The sequence below is a fragment of the Monodon monoceros genome, unplaced genomic scaffold, assembly GCF_005190385.1.
Source record: "Monodon monoceros isolate NGI ecotype Baffin Bay Population unplaced genomic scaffold, NGI_Narwhal_1 Super_Scaffold_5, whole genome shotgun sequence".
Taxonomy (NCBI): Eukaryota; Metazoa; Chordata; class Mammalia; order Artiodactyla; family Monodontidae; genus Monodon; species Monodon monoceros.
In genome coordinates, this window is record NW_021703782.1 from 11,376,432 (window position 1) to 11,396,028 (window position 19,597).

General features: G+C 43.1%; 1 protein-coding gene across 3 annotated transcripts in view; it reads left to right on the forward strand.

The window, feature by feature from the left end:
- The window catches only part of ADRA1A (adrenoceptor alpha 1A), an 86,286-nt gene extending 68,296 nt beyond the window's left edge, over nucleotides 1-17,990 (forward strand). The window contains exons 2-3 of one of the 3 annotated variants that reach the window (XM_029203703.1): nucleotides 12,783-13,168; nucleotides 17,852-17,990. In XM_029203703.1, coding sequence (XP_029059536.1) covers nucleotides 12,783-13,168; nucleotides 17,852-17,860 — 395 coding nt within the window. In that variant the 3' untranslated portion in view covers nucleotides 17,861-17,990. Of the gene's footprint in view, nucleotides 1-12,782; nucleotides 13,301-17,209 lie in introns of those variants that run through there. The other 2 variants (XM_029203702.1, XM_029203701.1) reach the window with 2 other exon arrangements.
- Nucleotides 17,991-19,597: the final 1,607 nt, after the last annotated feature.

The window sequence follows — 19,597 nt, forward strand, 5'->3', positions numbered from 1 at the left end:
GAGAAGGCTCTCTTGCAGAAGATAGATGGTGGTGGCTTGGATTGGGCCATGACAGTGAGACAGAGGGATGTGCAAAGACTTGGGCATTGTTAGGAGGTATAGTCTACTGGAGATATCAAGAAGGTATCAGGATTGACTGCCATGTTTTTGTCACAAACAAATGAGTGAATGTTAAATATCATTTATAGAGATGGGGAATACTGGAAGGCAAACAGATTAGGGTGTCATTTTGGACAGATTAATACTGAGGTTCCTGTGAGACATCTACGTGGAGATGCATGTATGGGTCATGAGCTCAAAAAATAAGCAAGGGCTCAAGCTATATACTTCATATCTAAATGCTAGCTACAGATAGTAATCTTGATGGCATCCATATTTCTTAGAGCAGATTCTCTGAGCACTCCCAAATAATCAGAGATATTTCTACTCTTGCAATTGAAAAATTCAGTGTATTAATGAATAGAAAGGTTTATGAACCGGGAGTCTGAAGACAAGAATTTTTAATCTATAGCCCTTCTGCTCACCAGCTGTGTAACCCTGAGCACGTGCCTTACCCTTTCTGCATATTCACATCCTTATCTATTTGTAGCCCAGATGTCCGCTTGGCTCTAGGTGCCTCAAGAGTTTATGGGAAGTGGTTATAAATAATTTCAACAACAATTTAGATCAAAATACGTATGCTGGATCCCAACTAGACTATGAAGAAAATTTACAGATGATTGAAATACATGCCATTCCCAGAAGAAGTTAAATCAGCTGAGTAAATTGTCAGATCCAATAACATGTCCGTATTCTTATATGTATGTGCCTCTTAAAATCCTTCCAATGCACAATTTCTTTATTGCAGTATTAAAAAGGAAGCAAGACATTCACAACAACCAATGTTTTGTCCCCCAGTACTGTTTGCTTTCCTAGGGAGTTCTAAAACTTCAGGGTTAGAAGGCTCCCTTGAGAGTGTTTTAATAGGATGCTTTATGATGCTTGGGTCCCCAGTATGATGCTTCAGTGAGTGGTTATACATCCTATCTTAGGATACTTTCACTGATGCTAAGACTTACTTTCAGGGCAGCCCAAATCTGATTTCCTACAGCTTTTAGCCATTGGTCAGAAATCTAAGACAGATTAATGTACTGGTCTCCTAGTTGGTCTCCCTGCTGCTAATAGCATCCCTCTTTAGTTATTCTTAGATATGTAAGCTTTCTGAAAAAAACCAAACTACTAGGAAAATGGAAACCTGCCAGAGCCCCAGGTTCTAGCATGCTCCTAAGCCAGCCACTTGCTAACACTGATACCATCTCGAGACGTAAAGTGGAGCTAACTTCTAACTCACCAGAATCACATTGGAATAAGAGACAACAATAAGTATCATTATTTTCATGTTGACAAACTGTAGCTTTCTTCTCTCCCCATGGAAATTTTTCTGTGAATGAGAGAGACAAATTGACAACTAGTCCAGGTAAAAGTTCTGCTGCTTCCACACTTGCCTGGGGACTGAACCCAGCTGGGCTGGAGTTGCTGAGGGAAACTACTTTTTCTAACAGTGCATCCAAAAACGATTGTTTGCGATTATCTAGTGAGTTCTGAATTAATCACCTGACGAGCAGATGTTGGGTGGGCATTTCAGAGGGGAGCCACCACAGTGGGGAACAACCTTTCCTTAGAAACATGACTGTTTTTGGTCACAGAAAATCACACCACGCACCAGGGATTAGTTCTTTACAGGAAGCCTCGAAGGCATTTGTCTGTGTCTTTGCTTTTTCTTCACCATTTTCCATGTCTCTCCTCCAGGCATCTTTATTCCCAACTCAGACCTTCCAGATGTTGCAAAACTCTCTGAACCATTGTCATCGCTACCACTGGAACGGCTGGAAATTCATAAGTGGTTTCTATTCCTTGACCTTGAGAAGACTTTTTAGTGGGCGTGATTCTGTCTGGAAGCCAAATATTTGTTCCTTAGGATTAAGGACTCCTTAATGATACATCTGTAACCCTAAACCCTATCCTAGCGAACAAAAATGCTCTATCGCTCACTTGAGGTAACAGTTACACACCGTTATTCCTGTTGGTTATAATTTTCTACTTTTCTGTAATACTAACTAGAGTCTTTGAATGGCACTGGGATCACCATAGTCCACTAACTAGTTATCTAGCAAAGTGGATTTTCACTCTCCCAGACCCATGAACCTAATAAGTCCTAGTACAGGATTTGTGCTAGATCTTGAATTCAGTGAGGAGTCACTGAAATGATTTAATCAAGGAAGATAAAATCAGCCTTGTTTTCTCGGACTCCCTCTGGCTACAATGTGAAAGTAGGATGGAAGGCAGTGAGATGAGAATCAGGAAGCTTAGTTGGTAAGCTGATGCGGGATCCTAGCTAGAAATGATGGCGGCCAGAACTAGGATGGATGGTGACAAGAAGAATGAAGGTTCTGTGGTCTGCACTGGGTGGCTGGATGGAGTGGAAGAGTTGGGAGAGTGAAGGGTTGAGGATGACAGTGGGTGTCTGGCTGGGACAACTTAGGGGAAGGGGTGCCATCTACTGAGGATGGACCAGAGAAGAAAGAGTAGGTTTTGTGAGACACAGTGAACTCAGTTTGGTTATGTTAAGGATGAGATGGTTTGGAAACACCAGGAAAAATGTCTGGTAATAGCTGTGTATACAGAACTGAGCTTAGGAGCCAGCTTAGGGCCTCAGGATAGAGATTGGAGAATTCATCAAGGCAAAAAAAGAAATCAAAACCATGGAAATGGATGCGCTTCCCTGACCTCCATCTCCCGCCTTAGAGTGTCAGACAGTTCTCAGTTGAGACTGCAAAAGGCTTGGTTAAGTTGGAAAAGAATGAGAGTGTCTCCTGCAAGCAAAACTGAGATGTCTCGGCATTGCATTTATTATGAAAGATGGAGGCATAGTCATTTCTTTTTTTCAAAGGTGTCTATAATCAAAACAGGGCCATACTCTATTGCCTTTTAAAATTAAAAAGTAAATTTTCCCAACCCTTTTCTGTATTTTAAAATTAGTTTGCCCAGCTATATTTAGAAGTCAGATTACAGCTTCCCCAAAAGCACCTTTTATTTTGAAAAATAAGCTAGTAAAATGCCTATGCGTGTATGTTATGTCAGTTTGAATACCATCTACTTTTGATGGAGGTCAGGCATGCTGCTGGTCTGGTCCAGCTTGAGTCTAGGGCTGGGGAGAAGTAGCAGGGGCCAAAGGCAATCTCCATCCCTGGCGTAACCCAGGCAGGGGAAGGGGATGTGCAGGAGCTCCCAGTAGAGAGCAAAGTGTTTTTCGTATTCTACCTTGAACTGAACTAGATGATATTCCTGGAGGATGCCTACAGCATCAGGGGACATGCCTCTGGGTGACCCAGTGGCCAGTGAGAGTACCTGGGATGTCATTTCCAAGTAGGGACTTGTCCAGAGAACTCAGATTCCATATCTTTACCTTCAGTCCAGAGTCAACAGCCCCTGCTGGCTCCCCTGGTCACCTCTGACCTCTGACCTCTTACATGGCCAACTCCCCCATGTCCCTGGTGGCCAGACTCTGGAACAGAGCCTGCAGTAGCCTTTAAGCTGAACATGAAGGCACATCATCGTGAGGAACTCCCATGCTTCCTCCCTGGGCGACCGATTTTGGTTGTTTCTGTCACTGCTTCGGATTTGTGGTGTTTGGCCTTGGATTCACATCCCACAAATATGCGAGACTGTTGATGACTATCGCATCTTAATGACAGGCTCTGGCCTTTCCTACAGGGCCCTATAAAATGTCTTTATAAGTACTGGAAGTAATCATTTTATGAAGTGCCTACAACTTAGCTGTATAAAATTATTTGTAGAATGGTTTTATTTTTGTGTAAATATGAGTGTCTTGAAGATCGGGAAGATAAAGTGTTGGAATGGGAGTTAAGACACGCTCTGTTTCTCCATTTAAGAGTGTATTTCCACCTTTAAGTGGTTGAAGCAGGAGTTTTATACAAAATGTCATTTTCTTCCATCAACAAATGTCATCCATTGATTTGATACACATTTATTGAGAATTTTGTTCGTCACTGAAGGAAATTTAAAGGAAGGATAAGGAGTAGTATGTGTCTTTAGAGAGACATTAAAAGTAAGGATTGTGTTATTCGTTCAACAGTATTTGTTGTGAGCCTACTATATGTTATAAACTGTTGTTGGCATTGCGGACATAGCAGTGAAATGAAAAGACAAAAACCTCTGCCTTCAAGGAGTTCATATTCAAGGAAAGGGACAAAGAAGAAATAAGCATAGAAGATGGTGATGAGTGCTATATACAGAAAAGGAATTAAGGTCGAATGCTTAGGGGAGGTGAGAAAACAAGTTACACTATCAAGAAGGAAAGGTTCATGGATGAGCTGGATTTTAAGCACAATTTTGAAGACAGAGAGATTTTGAAGGAATCCAAGTTTGACTAGGGGAGAGGGACAGGTCACTGAGAGAGGAGCAGGAGAATGAAGGTGACAACCGTGTGAGCAGAGGCCATAGTCACCTTGGTGGATTAACAGAGTTACAGTGAAAAGTCAACCATGGCAAGAAGATAGCCTTGCTGTTGGAAATTCACAATTCAGTTCAACAGGTATTTATTGGAAATACTTATAAAATGTAAACTCCAAGGGCAGGAACCTTGTGCATTTTCCTGATCATTCTATCTCCAATGTCTACAACAGTGCCTATCTCGTAGAAGGCATTAAGCAAATTACTTGTTAAGTGAATGAATAATGGGAGAGAATGTCGTGTTAAGGCTGGTGAAACCAAATGATGAAGGGCCTTGAATGACAAGGTGATGAGCTTGAACTTGATCTTATCAGCAACAAAAAGATCATGTACAACACATATCTTGGCCGATCTCACTATTATGAGGTTCCCTTATCCCCTTGAAAAACCTCCCCTTCCTTTGGTTGTTTCTGGGAATTTTCCCTCATGGCTTCCACTGCTTTCTGTCCCATCCCCTTGGATGTGACCAGATGACGTCTGCCATAGCACCTTAGGCCCTAGATGTGTGTGTGTGAAGCCCCCATGTTGCCAAGGAGCATGGGTACCCTGGAGCCACCAGCAGCCTGGACCACAGAAGAGCAAATGCCATTCCCACTCAGTGTGACTCACTGTCATTGGGCCTCAGAGTGTCACACATGCCTCTACACAGGTGTGTCTCATGACAACAACCCTGGGATTTCTCCTCCCAGCCCTTCTTTCCCTCCAGAAGACACAGATCTCCAGGATGGATATCAGGATGTTTTCCCTAAAACCTAACCTAGGACCTCGAGTTCCCCCCTTTCAATCTGCCCTCTTCCCTTCTGGCCATCTCCCCACAAGTTTCTTTAATCATCCCTCCTGGCACAGACTTGGGTATCATTTTTGACAGTTTTGGTTTTCCAAAAGAAAACCACTGGAGTGCTTATTAGACACTCTGGAGAATGAGACTGTCAAAGAAAACAAGTAAACAAGACGACTTACAGGGTATGAAATGGGTGAATGGATCAAAAGATAACAAACTTCCAGTTATAAAACAAATAAGTCCTGGGAATATAACGTACAGCATGGTAACTATAGTTAACAATACAGTAGCATATTTGCAGTTTGCTAAGAGGGTAGATCTTAAACATCCTCATCACAAGGAAAAGGAAAAAGAAAATTTTTTTGAAAGAAAAAAAAAAGAAATCGTACGTGCCATGAAAGAAATAAACCACACTCACAGGTATACGCTTGAGGACGCCTCTTCTTTACACTGGGTGGTAGGAGAAAGCTTTTGTAGAGATGATAAGAAGATGCTTCTAATGTGAGACTCATGAAACAATGGTGACCTTAATGAAAAAAGGCAAAGTTTGGAAAATAAGTTGGTTTATGAAAGGAGATTGCTTTTGAGGAAACAACCTACAAAAGAACTCGTGACTTAATTACTATCGTTTTCCTGAATCAAAATATATTTTGTTAAGTAAAGGAGAAAAAAATCTTGCAATCTGTTGAAATCGTTTGAATTATGTATTCATTTCAAAAGGAAACAGGCAACACAAAGAGCTCTTCTAGGGAAATGTACATGGTGAGTCGAGTGCACCTGGGTCAGAGTCATTCTCTCCCGAGTCATCGTGGGTTTGGGGGCCTCACATGCATGTTCTGGGAGACACAGTCCTCTTTGCTAAAAGGAGAAATATTGTTTGGGGCTTCGGTAACTGGAGAGAGGAACTCTTTGAAGAGCTTTACTTCCAGCAGCTTGGACTCCTCCAGGATAAAATCCCTGATTCTGCAGAATTACACTTGACCAGCCAGAAAGATCCCATGAAGAATGTCTCCCACTTGCAGAAGTATGAGGTATGAGAAAATGTCTCCCCAACCAACCTTTTTCCCCACCATGGTTGGAAGAAGCAGTGGTTTTTGACAACAGTAACCATAGGCTGATATACCTCAGTCCCCAGAAAAAGAGAAAAGGGGCAGCGCTCCCATCCTCCACTGGGTCCCCACAGTGCTCCAGATTTGTTCTGTTCAATGCTATATACCCAGCAAACAATGTGCCTCTCTTCCCCTGCTCACTACACCCTCCCACACCATCCTTCCTCACCTTGATTACTATTCAAGTTTCCCTCCAGAAAGTTCAGAAAAGACCCAACATGTTAACTCTCTCCAGGGAGCAATCAGATGACTGCCCTCAGAGGCACAAGATGAGAGCTGTGCTATTTCAAGTCCCAGTTAACTAGGAGAAGAAAAGAGCAGGTCCTTCTAAAGAGGTGTAAACTGGCATCCTCTTACCATGTTCGTAAGCTGGATGCTCTTATCAGGACATATGGGCTAAGTGACGTGCCCCAGCCAGAGGTTCAGCTTTTGCTCAGTAGCTGGGAGGCAGGCTCAGCCATCTTTTGCATCTCCAAGACCACTGTGTGCAGCTGACAAAAGCTGAATTCCTGTTCTCAGGAAAATCTCTGTTCATACACAGACTGTATTTCATTTCACGGGAAGTCTATCCATGAATCTTGGGTTGAGAGCCTAGGGTTCTAGTCTGCAGTTAATCCGGTCAGCATTCTTAGAGATTTCTGACCACCATTCCAGGGAGCTAACCTAAATATTCTTGTCTGGCTGAAAATTGCCCAAGGGTGGCCCCTGGATAAACCTCAGGAGGGCTCAGGCAAGTCACTGTGACACAGGAAAACCAGCAGCGAAACATGGAGGTGTCTGGTAGACTCCAGGATGACAATAAACTTGGGTCTGTCTGTGCTCATACTCTGATTCCAACAGCTTTTCTCTGGAATTACATCAATGGGACAGAACTTTTTTCCTGGCCAGAAGATGCCAACTGATCTGGCCTGAATATTGCTTGGCACTGGAGCTCCTTGGCCTGGGGAACTGGCCATCTATTTGTGTAACAGCTGGTGTGTCTCCCCTGTTCATTAGAGGTATACCGGCCACATTGGACTGGTACCAGACGTGTGGAGAGACTACTGGTTGGACAAAGAGAAACGATTAAGGGTTATTGTCTCCTATGGTCACATAGCATTAGCTTCTGCTTTGGAGTCCATATTTTTTTTAAATTGCAGTCATTCAAACTCCAGTCTTCAGAATGTGATACCCTTCAGATAAGCCCTTCCAAGATCATCACCCACTGCTTTTTTTCCCCAGTGTTTGAACAGTACAACTTTTTAAAATGATGTAGTTATTGATGATACTACTCTCCTCCCCCTTCTTTCTCATCATCTCTGCAGAACCTGTTGTCATCCTGTGACAACAGCTAGACATATTGCCGTTAACACTTCCCAGCCATTCTGGGGTTGCCACATGGTGCACAAGGTCAGGAGCAGAAACGGGGGAAGCAGAGCAGAGTCTGGGTCTCATTCTGACTGGACCACAGATGGGCAGATGATTTTGTGGGAACCACTTTCCCTTCCCATCTGTACTACCTTCATCTGCATAGGACAGGTTGACAGTGCCTGCTAGGTTTCTGCCACTCTTCACACCCTAGCATTCTGTGGCTCCAGCTAATTAGGGTTTGTCATAACCCAATGTCTCTCAAGGTTGTCATTAAGATGTCAAGTTTTCAGGTAGGTGAAATGAAGCTTAGAAGCTGGGAGGTTAGAATCCAGAAGACTGACTCTGCTTCTATACCGAGTCCCCTGATTCTGCAAGAGCTGAACTGAAGAGGAACCTTCTATTACCAGTGCTGGGTTGGAATTTGAGAACTCCATTTTTATCCTCACTGTGTCTTAGAGTGAACTGGAACACTGGTGGAGAAAACTCACTTAGGAGACCAACATTGGCCGGAAAATGGTTTTCTTTGTATTGGGGGCGTTGAGAGCAAATTTTGCTGTAACTTTGTAGCTAAAACGTGACTCTAGTGGCACAGCCTTCACTAAGATGGTCCCCAGTGTCCACCATCATAAGCCTACAGATAAGCCCCAGATCAGAAACAAAAAGTCAAATGCTTCCAATGGAGGGGACATCAAGTGATGAGACTTAAGTGACATCCCTCAAACACATCAGTTTCAATTTCTCATTGGAATCTAGGGACCCTGACAACGGAAGCCAAGATTTTGACTCTCCAAGGGTGAAGATGTTGATGGTGTTCATGGATACATTCATGCTCTGCCCATCTCAGTCTGGCCAAGTTTTAGTTGATCAGGGAGTTTGGAGGGTCCTGAAAAGAAGAGTCAGAAATTCTGCAGCAGGATCAAATCGTGGAGGAAAACTCAGTGAAGGGAAGAGTCCCCAGGGCCTTGGGGATTTTCCAAAGCTCAAGAATTAAATGAGGCAAATGTCATATGCAAAGGATGACCGGGCCTGCAGGGCGAGGGGTTCCCGGGAATTAAGCCAGAAGCTATTTGCTCCTCTTGAAGCAGAGTCTGGACAGAAGTTGTTGAAGAGCACAACATACCTACGGTGACAAGAACAATAGGAGACCTTATGCTTCTGTGGATAATTCAAAAGTCTGGCTCTTCCTGTGAAGCATGGGGAGAAAAACTAGAGTGTTAGACACCAGGTGATGCAGCACGGAAAAATAAAATAGTGTAATAACAGCCCAGAGAAAAGCAGAGGTTTGAGCAGAAACTGGGCCGAAGAAAAAAGAAAGAGACAACAGAAGGAAGGCAGGGGCAGGAAGAGAAATAAGAGCTATGACCCAGGCGGAGCAGAAACCAGGCCACACTGTGAAGCAGAGTCATGGGGAGGACTATTCATTCATTCGGTAGCTCATTCAAGGAATCGGCTATTCATTCAGCAAAAATTAGAAGGATGCCTTTGAGATGCCAGCAGTGTGCTAGGTCCTGGAGCTCCATGAGCAAGCAAAACTGACATGGTACCAGCTCAGAGGGAGTTTACAACCTAGTGACTGGGTCTTAGGTGCCCATCCCTAAGCAAGGCAGGTTCAACCCTGGCGCTCCACGCCATGATGGGTGGACGACAGAGAGAAGCATGGTCCAGCTGCTTTCCAAGTCTAAAAAACACCATCGTCATCAAGAAGAGAGGGATCTGGGAAGAAAGTGAGGTTAGGAATAGAAATTGTGAGGAGTTCAGAGAAGATGGTGCCTGAGTGGAAAGATTTGAGCAGGGAAGTGGATACCGAGATGAGCACACCCTGATCGAGACCAGGAAGCAACAGCTCTTTTCCAAGCCTGATCCCAGCTCAATCTTCTCTTCCTAGGAGAGGAAAAATTAAGGGAAGGAAGCTATCTAAAGATGTGAATAATATAAATAAGGATGGAAACAGCCTTGTGCCGTCTTTTCTTAACTTTTGGAAAGCCTCTGAAAGAAGCACAGTTATGAGTCTCTCTCTTAACCCCAGCTGGGAGCTGCCAAGAGAGAATCACCCCCAAGGGAGGATGGACACAGTGGGCAGGAGAAATAGGTCCCATGGTCCGCCCCTGTGAGCTCATCAGACTGGGAGGGTGCAGATCATGCTAGGTTTAAACACATCTAGGTGCTGTCACACACCTAGTGGGATAAACCAAGTGGTTTCGTTTATGGGAAAGCCTCTGGCCAGAAGACTCTCCCATTCACTATCTGAAAAGGCAAAAATCTAGAGATTTGCTTGGATTAGCAACACAGTATTCCTGCAGGGTTAAAGCTGGGCTATCTGACTTTCAAATCTTAGTGTAAATTCATTTTAACCATCTCCTTTCTCACCCTCTACCTCAGCTGCAGTGAGGAAATGGGTGTTTTGAGCAGGGCACATGAGGGAAAGGACCAGTATTTACCTCTGAAGCTGTGGACAACAACAGGAAGGCCAGAGTGACTTGGCACTGCGTCGGCCAGACCTGGCATTAAGGGGGCCTCGAAGGAGAGAAGAGAAATGGGAGGAGAGGGACTAAAAGGAAATGTTGAGATGTCTGAATGCAGAACGGGGCTCTGTGAGCACAGAGAGTGTCCCTGAAGGAATTATGGGAAATTCCAAGGATCCCAAATCACCTCACTAGCATTCACATTCAGAATTCATGTGTTTTTTTTTTTTTCTTTTAATTTAAGCTCTTCAAATAAGGGAAATACACTTCCCTCTCTAGCTGATTTACAGAATAGCGAAATTCCAAGACAAGGTAACTTGGGGCATGCCCTGCTCATATATTCTCGTTAAGCCTGAGCCAAGGTCTGCCTTGTGAAGTAGGTTCCCTTAATCCTGTCACTGTTACTATCAGGAAGAAATATTGGACAACGTATAGGCATCAGAATTAAGATGAATTTTTTCTGGAACTGACTACATTCACACAAAACCACCATTCATGTTGGTATTGGCTGCTTTCTTCACCTCTCCGCTTAAGTTTGAAAAACCATCTTTCCAATTTAACACCCCCAGCTGTACCCCTCATCATTCTCTACACACCATCCTCATTCCCTAGAGATGTATTATTCTAATATATTTTGAGACTCGATAAAGGAACAAAGGCCCCAAAGTCAGACTTCCCAATTACAAATCCCAGCCCTCCCGGTAACCATCTGCTGAGTGACTTTAGTTGAATTATTCAATCTCATTAAACCAGTGTCTTCATTTGTAAAATGGGGATGTTGATACGAATCATATAACTTTTTAAAATTTTCTATTGGAGTCTAGTTGATTTACAATGTTGTTCGTTTCTGCTGTACCGCAAAGTGCATCCGTTATACATGTACATATATCCACTCTTTTTTTTAGATTCTCTTCCCATATAGGTCATTACAGAGTATTGAGTAGAGTTCCCTGAGCTACACAGTAGGAATCATGTAACTCTTGATGTTACTAATGATGATTAAATTGTATGTAAAGTATTTAGCCTGTTCCAAATCAGACATTCCATATGAGTAACTTATAATTATAGGAAAATGTTAAAAGCTTTGGAGCTAAAGAATAATACTTTGTGTGTGTGTGTGTGTGTGTGTGTGTGTGTTTTAATTTCTTTGAGACACACTGAATTTATCAGGGAGTGTGTTTCAGAGAGAAAAAAAAAATGCTCTCATTAATCACTGTACCATTTTGCCTTCTCTGGCTCTGCAATATTTAACTTTACTCTTTGTTTATATTTATGAGATTCTCTGCAAAATTTCAGGGCATTGCTTGCCAGAGTAGATTTTTAAGCCTACCCATCAGTTTTTCATGACTCTGATGGGTCTCTAGAGCAGAGACAAAAAGAAAGACATAAAATCAAGACCTTTATTCAGCTGAGGCAAAAGAAAAAAGTTGTGCAGAGAATACAGAACACTGGGTTTGGAGTTCTATATCTCTTCATCCATCACTACGTTAGTACTGTAGCTATTAAGTTTGTGACAGCCACTTTAATCATCACTTTTTTAACTTGGAAATTGAATAACTGAATAAAATAACCTCTAAGACAGTTCCTGCTTTAGGGTTCCATGCTTTTGCCATTCTGCTTCCAAGAGCTATGAGATAGTGACCACGTAAGATGTAAAGACGCCTGAAACTTGATCCCTGCCGCGTAAATTAGCGGATTTCACCTAAATCACCTAAAATAGGTGAAGAGGACAGGAAAGAGCATTTTAGACATCTGGACCCGACTTAAGAGAACAAAAAAAATGAGCAATGATCTGGGGAAAAGTTTGTAGTGAGTCTGCTTAGAATGGAAGTATTAATGTTAGAAATCTAGAGTAGGTTTAGCACTGTGGAGGACCCTGCATGTCAAGCTATGGACAAGCATTTTGTTGCTACTGGAGTATTTTGAGCAGACAAGTATACTGTAATGTCAAAAGGCATCATCAAAGGAAAATTGTCAAAAGGCATCATCAAAGGAAAATAATCAAAAATCACTGGCCAAAGTTGGCCAAGTCAATATTTTATAAATTTGGGATTCTCATTAAAATATACAACTCCAATATTCAGGAGAGAAAGAATTCATAATTATTTAGGCTGTGCCTGTATAATACTGCACCAAAGAACAAAGGGAACATTCAGGTAACCCTATTTTATTATGAATTTTTGAATGGATTTCAACTTATTTTTAAATTCAGGAAAAACAATTTGCATATGTAGACTCAGCCTAAATTTCACGTTTTCATTTTTTAAAGCTTTATAGCGGACACCAAGTAATGTTTTATCACTAAGAACCAGCACAGCCCTAACCCTTTGGGTCTTTTCCCTTAAATAATATTGCACATGTGGACCAAGTGAGAATGGCCTTTGAGGATATTACCAAGGGGTTCCTAGGGGACAGTCGGTCAAACGTGAAAACTCAAATGCACTGGGAATCATTTGAAACTTTTTAAAGATATAATAAGGTGTTTGTTTGTTGGTTTGCTTTACTTTCCTAGCCAATTGGCCCGTTGGCTTGCAAATAACATGTATGAATCTGTGTGTTTTCTTCCAGGGTCTTTCTTTCCTGATTTCAGGCCCTCAGAAACAGTTTTTAAAATAGCATTTTGGCTCGGATACCTAAACAGCTGCATCAACCCCATTATATACCCATGCTCCAGTCAAGAGTTTAAAAAGGCCTTTCAGAATGTCTTGAGAATCCAGTGTCTGCACCGAAAGCAGTCTTCCAAACATGCCCTGGGCTATACTCTGCACCCACCCAGCCACGCCCTGGAGGGGCAGCACAAGGACCTGGTGCGCATTCCAGTGGGATCCGGAGAGACCTTCTATAAGATCTCCAAGACGGATGGGGTCTGTGAATGGAAATTTTTCTCTTCCCTGCCACGTGGATCTGCCAGGATTACAGTGCCCAAAGACAAATCAGCCTGCACCACTGCCCGGGTGAGAAGTAAAAGCTTTTTGCAGGTCTGCTGCTGCATGGGGCTCTCGACACCCAGCCATGGAGAGAATCATCAAATTCCAACCATTAAGATCCATACCATCTCCCTCAGTGAAAATGGGGAGGAAGTCTAGTCTAGAGGACAGGAAGGATCAGGACAGGGGCATGATCTTAGGCACCCACTCCACTTCCTACTGGGAAGGCCAGTTCACATTTTGTGGGTGATGAGACAGGACCATTAAACCAGGGACCATCTGGGAATGGGCTGGGGAGGAGACCCGACTCTTGGGCAGTGGGTAGGGCTTAGGGAAGAGGGAGGGTGTCACACAACCATCCCGTTCACAATGATGATAAACAGCATCTCCTTGAGGCTGATGCTCTCTGGGTCATCCTCTGAGCCCGCTTTCCATGTCTGGCCCTTTCAACGAAAAACACCATGGGAAACAGAATTTCATACACAATCCAAAAGACTATAAATATAGGATTATGATTTCATCATGAATATTTTGAGCGTGCACTCTAAGTTTGGAGCTATTTCTTGATGGAGTGAGGGGATTTTATTTCCAGGCTAAACTTACTGAGAACCACTTTGGGTTTTTACGGGGAGAGGGCCTGGAGAGGAAGAGACTTAAGATGGTGGCCGGTATCCAGACACGTTATTTTTAGAGCAAGTTTTAAACTCTACCATTTCTGACACATCCAGTTTCTCAGCTTGGGTGAAACTTGACAGTGAGAGTTACCTTTGGCTATAATGTGACTGCTTCTGATTCCCTAAGGATGGGAGTGAGGGGCACTCATTAGGTCTCTGATATACTGGAGGCACATCATCTACACTTGGGTCTAGAAAGAGTCAGGGCAAGATGGCTTTTCCTAATGGAACACAGTAAAGATGAGGGTGGATTTTTCAACTTAACTTCTACGGACAGAATTCCATTAAGTGGCTCAAAGATCGGGTGGAGGAAGGCTTCTTGTGTAACACATTTAAAGATCAAGAGGTTGGGTTGGGGTATGCTAATTTCACGCTAAGATAGAGGCTGCAAAATTACTCCACAGCCTTTTCAACATGGCCTAGAAAGGCTTTTCTTGGCAAATCACTTACCTTTTCCAGAACTCCATTATGAAAAACCAGAGCTTATAATACTTTGAAAGGCATATCACGACTCCCATTTTTTCTCAGCTGCTTCACTACTGCATAATGAGTGAAGTCCACAGTCCCCGGGGCACATGGGACATGTTGGAATGAGTCTGATGATCCAGAACTTTGAAAGATACACACGCTTAGCTTGGGAGGATGCTTTCTGGTCACCAAAAACCCATCAGAAACAGAAGTTTGCAAACGGTTTTGGACAGAAGCCTATTTATTCTGATAAAAGATCCAATCGTCCGTTTATTTAATCTATCCCTACTTTTTACAAGAACTTGGGGAACACACTGTTTTTTGCTTTATGTATACCAAATTTCGGTCAACCTTAATAATTCCATATATTACAAAGATACAGATGGTGACTATATGTAAAAATTAAAATATTTTCGCATTCCACAATAAGAATTTAAAAGAAGATTTATGTTTTTGAAATAATTCTTGACTAGAATCACTGGTCTTAAACTCCTGACCATTTCTGTGGCCTTTTTCCCCTATTGGGGGTAATTCCCTCTAAGAATTTCAAGGCAGATTGTAGCCATTATTTAACCTTCACAGCAAAGGTAGTGTCCCCATCATCCTTTCCTTCTTTTCTTGCAGCAAAATGATAATTTCCTGAAATCTTTCTAAAAGGCTAATTTCTCTGCATAGTGCCCTGGAAGGTATGCTCGCGTGTGGATTTGAGTTTGGTTGTTGGTCGTGTTTTGACCTAGAATGTTACTGCTTTCTCAGCCCTTTCTGGAAAGTGTCTCATGGTTGACCAGATAGACACTGTGCCTTGTGCTCGTAACTTGGATTCTGGCAGTAGATGTTGGCTGGATTTTTAGACTCTTCTGGTCTGTTTGTATGTCTCCTGACAGCTCTTCCAGATGTAGGTGTCCTATTATGCCTGTAGGCATCAGGGAAGGACTTGACTATGCAAGCCTCACTTCAGTTTCATTGTTGAGAAGAACTTCTTTTAGGATCTGAATTTTTAAGTCTTACCAGGCTCCCCCTTACAGGAAGTGTGTCCCCATGAAGAGAAGGGTAATAGCTTTTCTTCAGCAGAACATGGCTCCATATTTGAGATGTTCTTTAAACATCTCCACAGACAAATTTAAATTTTAGATACTAGAAAGCTTAGGATCGCCGGAAAGCTAGCTTTAATGCCACTTCTAATCAAAATAAACAACTCGAGGTCTTCCCTGGTGGCGCAGTGGTTGAGGGTCCGCCTGCCGATGCAGGGGACGCGGGTTCGTGCCCTGGTCCGGGAAGATCCCACATGCCGCGGAGCGGCTGGGCCCGTGAGCCATGGCCACTGGGCCTGCGCGTCCGGAGCCTGTGCTCCACAGCGGGAGAGGCCACAACAGTGAGAGGCCTGCATACCGCAAAACAAAACAAAACAAAACAAATAAACAACTCGAAAATCTTTCGGTCATCAGATAAAAGCCGTGACAATTGTATTCATGTAAAACTATCCATAAATAATTGTCTGCTACACCCTTCTCTATACCTACTCCCTCCAGGGAGGCAAACTTTAACATTTTTTTCCTTTCCCATGACATGATATTAGGTATAAACATGCCAATTTTACAAGAAATTGATAATGTCACCCAAGACTTAGTCCAAAGCGGGATAAACAATGTACGAGTTATATTTTTACTCATCCACAAAAATCTCTGTACCTTTGAGCATGCCAAAAGCTCTCTAAAATTGTCACAGTTAAATAAATGATCGTCATATTTATACTCACATGTTTACTGCTTCTATTTGGAGTTTGAAGAACATACCCAGAGTAACAGTGGTCAAAATATCTTCTCTAATGTGTTATAAAAAGCAGTTGCTTTGGGATTGTCTAAACATCACCAAAGATCAACTTGACATTGTGGGATAGGTGAAATTTGAGTTTCTCCTGCAATTCAAATTGCACGCCTTAAGAGAGACCTTGAATCTCTTTACTCAAGAATTTCCCCAGACCTTTGCAGGGATTTCAGAAAAGCACTTTACGCGTCAAGTTTTCTTCCTTTTACCTCCCTTTTGTCTCATTTAAAGACCGCTTCTGCCTGTTATCACTTGGGATCTGCTAACACTCCCCAAGATATTAAGGTTCCTAACGCTCTAAACCACCTACTTGGATTGGTCCATCTGTAGTAGACAGTGATGTTTGGGTAAATACATATTTTCTTTAGGCTTTCTGGTTAGGTGCTACTGTATGCCAGGCATTGGCAGAGCACTTGGCACCCACCGCCTCTAAATGTCATACCATTTCCATTCTTCTTATTTGACAGATAAAAAATTTGATAGTTAAATGTGACTAAGGACTCACCCAAGGCCAAGGAGGAACCATGATTCAACCCGAGGTCTTCCAAACCCTAAAGCCCGCATGATCTCCACCAATACCCCAGCCTCATAAGTAATGAAAGTCAAAGCTCCCCCAGTTGGGATTGGATATGCTGAGGATACTAAACCATACCCACACTTTTTAATGTTTTGTTTCTTTGGGATTTGCTTCCAGTCAATCTCAGTAAACATGCTGCCAAATCACCATCCCAGCCAAACCCAAGAGTAGGTCGTAATGGGAAGGGTTTGGAGCCTATAATTCTAACTATAAGATGGCACCACTTTTGTAGGGGAGAATGGTCTGGAATGTTCTTCAGGCTTTGCATGAAGGACAAATTATATCAAACTGGGTGAAGATGGACATGTAAGAGAATGCAGAAGAGGCTGGCTTGGCTTAGAAGAGCAAACACAGTTGTGGATGCAAAACGCATTGTGCAGTGTGTTGAAGTTATTGACGAGCAGCCACAGTTCCTCAGCACACTTTCAGGAAGTATATCCCTATTTAAAATAAATAAAAAGCAAATGCAGTATCACTTACATTCCCCTGTACTCCAAAAAAAGTGTATTTCTGACTTGGAGAGAGAGAAGGAATTATAGATATTTCACCAGGAATTACACAAAGCCCAGAGAGTGTGTCAAATATGTGAATTTCATATCTGTCACCATGAGGAAACGGTTCAGAATGCTGGTCTTCAAGTAGCCAGAGACCTTGGCAATCTTTGAAAATGAAGAATCAGTTGGCAGCTATGTCTGCTTCTTAGATGACATCCTTTTGTTCCTGGATTTCACAAATGAAAGCTTTAAGTCCTGAGTGTCTCAGCTACTCCCATCCCTCAAAGTGAACCATCACACAGACCTTCTGGCCCAATAGGTTTCACGGTTATGGCCTGGGAGTGATAACTTGTTAGGAACTATTTGCTTGGGCAGGGAATTATTCTCTCTTTAATCACAGCTGCTTAATCACAGCTTGACAAACATTCTCACTTGCTTCTGGGGCTGCTTCTGCTCAGATCCTCTTGCCAAAAGAGACGCTGCCTCTGTGTCTGAGTACTTGTTGACTTAATTAAGAGCTCTGCTTGTCAGCAAAGGGAGAAGGGAGCCCAAGCACATGGAAAGTAAATTCTTCAAGCAAAACCAGGGAGACTAAAAAGAAGACAGCAGTGGTAAATATGGAGGCATCCGAGGTATGCTCACTTGTTACTCTGATTTCTTTTTACACTACTAGGACTTTTAACCATGAAACTACCTGCACACAGCTCCGGTCGAGCCCGGTTGGAACACTGTTGGCCCCATGCTCCTTGTCTACAAACTGCCGTGGAGCAGGGCTGAACCCAGGCTGCTGTGGGGTCCGCCGTCTTCAAAACGCAGTGGCAGCAATGACTTCTGGTCCTCCCAAGTTCCTGCAAGATGAGTGTTGTGGGTTTGGGCTGGCGAAAGCCAGCTGGGATTTGAGCAGAGGACACCAGCCCTTGCCAGTGATCCCATCAGCATTACCTCTTTCATACTTCCCCAGACCCAAATGTCATGGGGGCTGAGGATGGACCTTGTCTGTTCTGTATAGGAAAATGTCACTTCTTTGCTACTGCTACACGGACTACTGAGTCTCCCGCCTAAAAGGAAGGTCACGGCGTCGGAAGGGGGCTGTTGAGGAGGAAGAAGATTCCCTGTGGACATTGCTTGGAGCTGTTCGATAATGCGTTGCAGCAATTGATAAACGAGGAACTTCCCTAAAGCTGATGCTTATTCATTTCCAAAGACAAAACCGTTGTCTTTCTAATACTTGTGGCTCAGGAGTTACGACAATACTTTCCCTCCATTTCACAGTCAACGTTGCACGTTATGAGCTGGAAATGATCATTGCGAAACTGTAAGAAATACATACTTAATTAGGTAAAAAAAAAAATCTAAGAGCAAATTAATACTATATTTGGCAGGGAAAAAAATAATGAAGGCACTGACCTATTAAAACACCTGAGGGGCTTCCCTGGTGGCGCAGTGATTGAGAGTCCGCCTGCCGAGGCAGGGGACACGGGTTCGTGCCCCGGTCCGGGAAGATCCCACATGCCGCGGAGTGGCTGGGCCCGTGAGCCATGGCCGCTGAGCCTGCGCGTCCGGAGCCTGTGCTCCGCAACGGGAGAGGCCACAACAGTGAGGGGCCCGCGTACCGCAAAAATAAAAAACAAAACACAAACAAGCAAAAAAACCCTGAATATAGTAGTTTCATTCCGATGTGATAGAAAAGAAGCTACAGAAAATCCCAACATGAGTTTAATATTTTCTTCTATTTATTTAATATTTCATATGGGTCCAAAGTACTTTTGCCTATCTCGAGTTATCCCTGTGAGGCAGAAAGAGAAGGAAGGAATTATTATCTTTACCTAGCATATGAAAAAACAAGGGGAAAGATGACGTGAAGTTTAAGGATTTCTTTGAATATCTTCAAATCCAGCCTCTGACTTCTTTTTCCATGATGCTCTCAATATCCCCAAGGTCCACTGCGTTTCTCGAGACTCTGACATTCACATTTCACTCACTCACCTCTTGAACCGTATTTTCAGCTCTATTTGTACCTTCTCTCCTGCTGTATCTCTGCCAGCGGCTGGGCTGATCAAGATTGTTCTAGGGGCTGAGTGCATATTTGTCTAGGGTTCTCTCACTGACTAAAAGACAAGCAGATGTAATCTGTTTCTCCCTAGATAGGCAGCAAGAGCTAAGGAAATAAGCAAGGTGGGGGGCTCTTGGGTTGCTCATCGGAGTGACATGTTAGGCAAAGTCAGCAGTGATTGACACCTTAAGGACTTCAGGAAAGGTCCCAGAGAGAGAGTTTCAGGAATGTTTGTTTTACAGTGAGCCTGAGAACTGTATACACCCCGATCATCACCATCAACAAGCTGTTCACTTCTCTTGCACCAGGCGCTGCACTTGGCACAAAAAAATACAGAAAGGCACAGACAGTCCTCAGCTTATGATC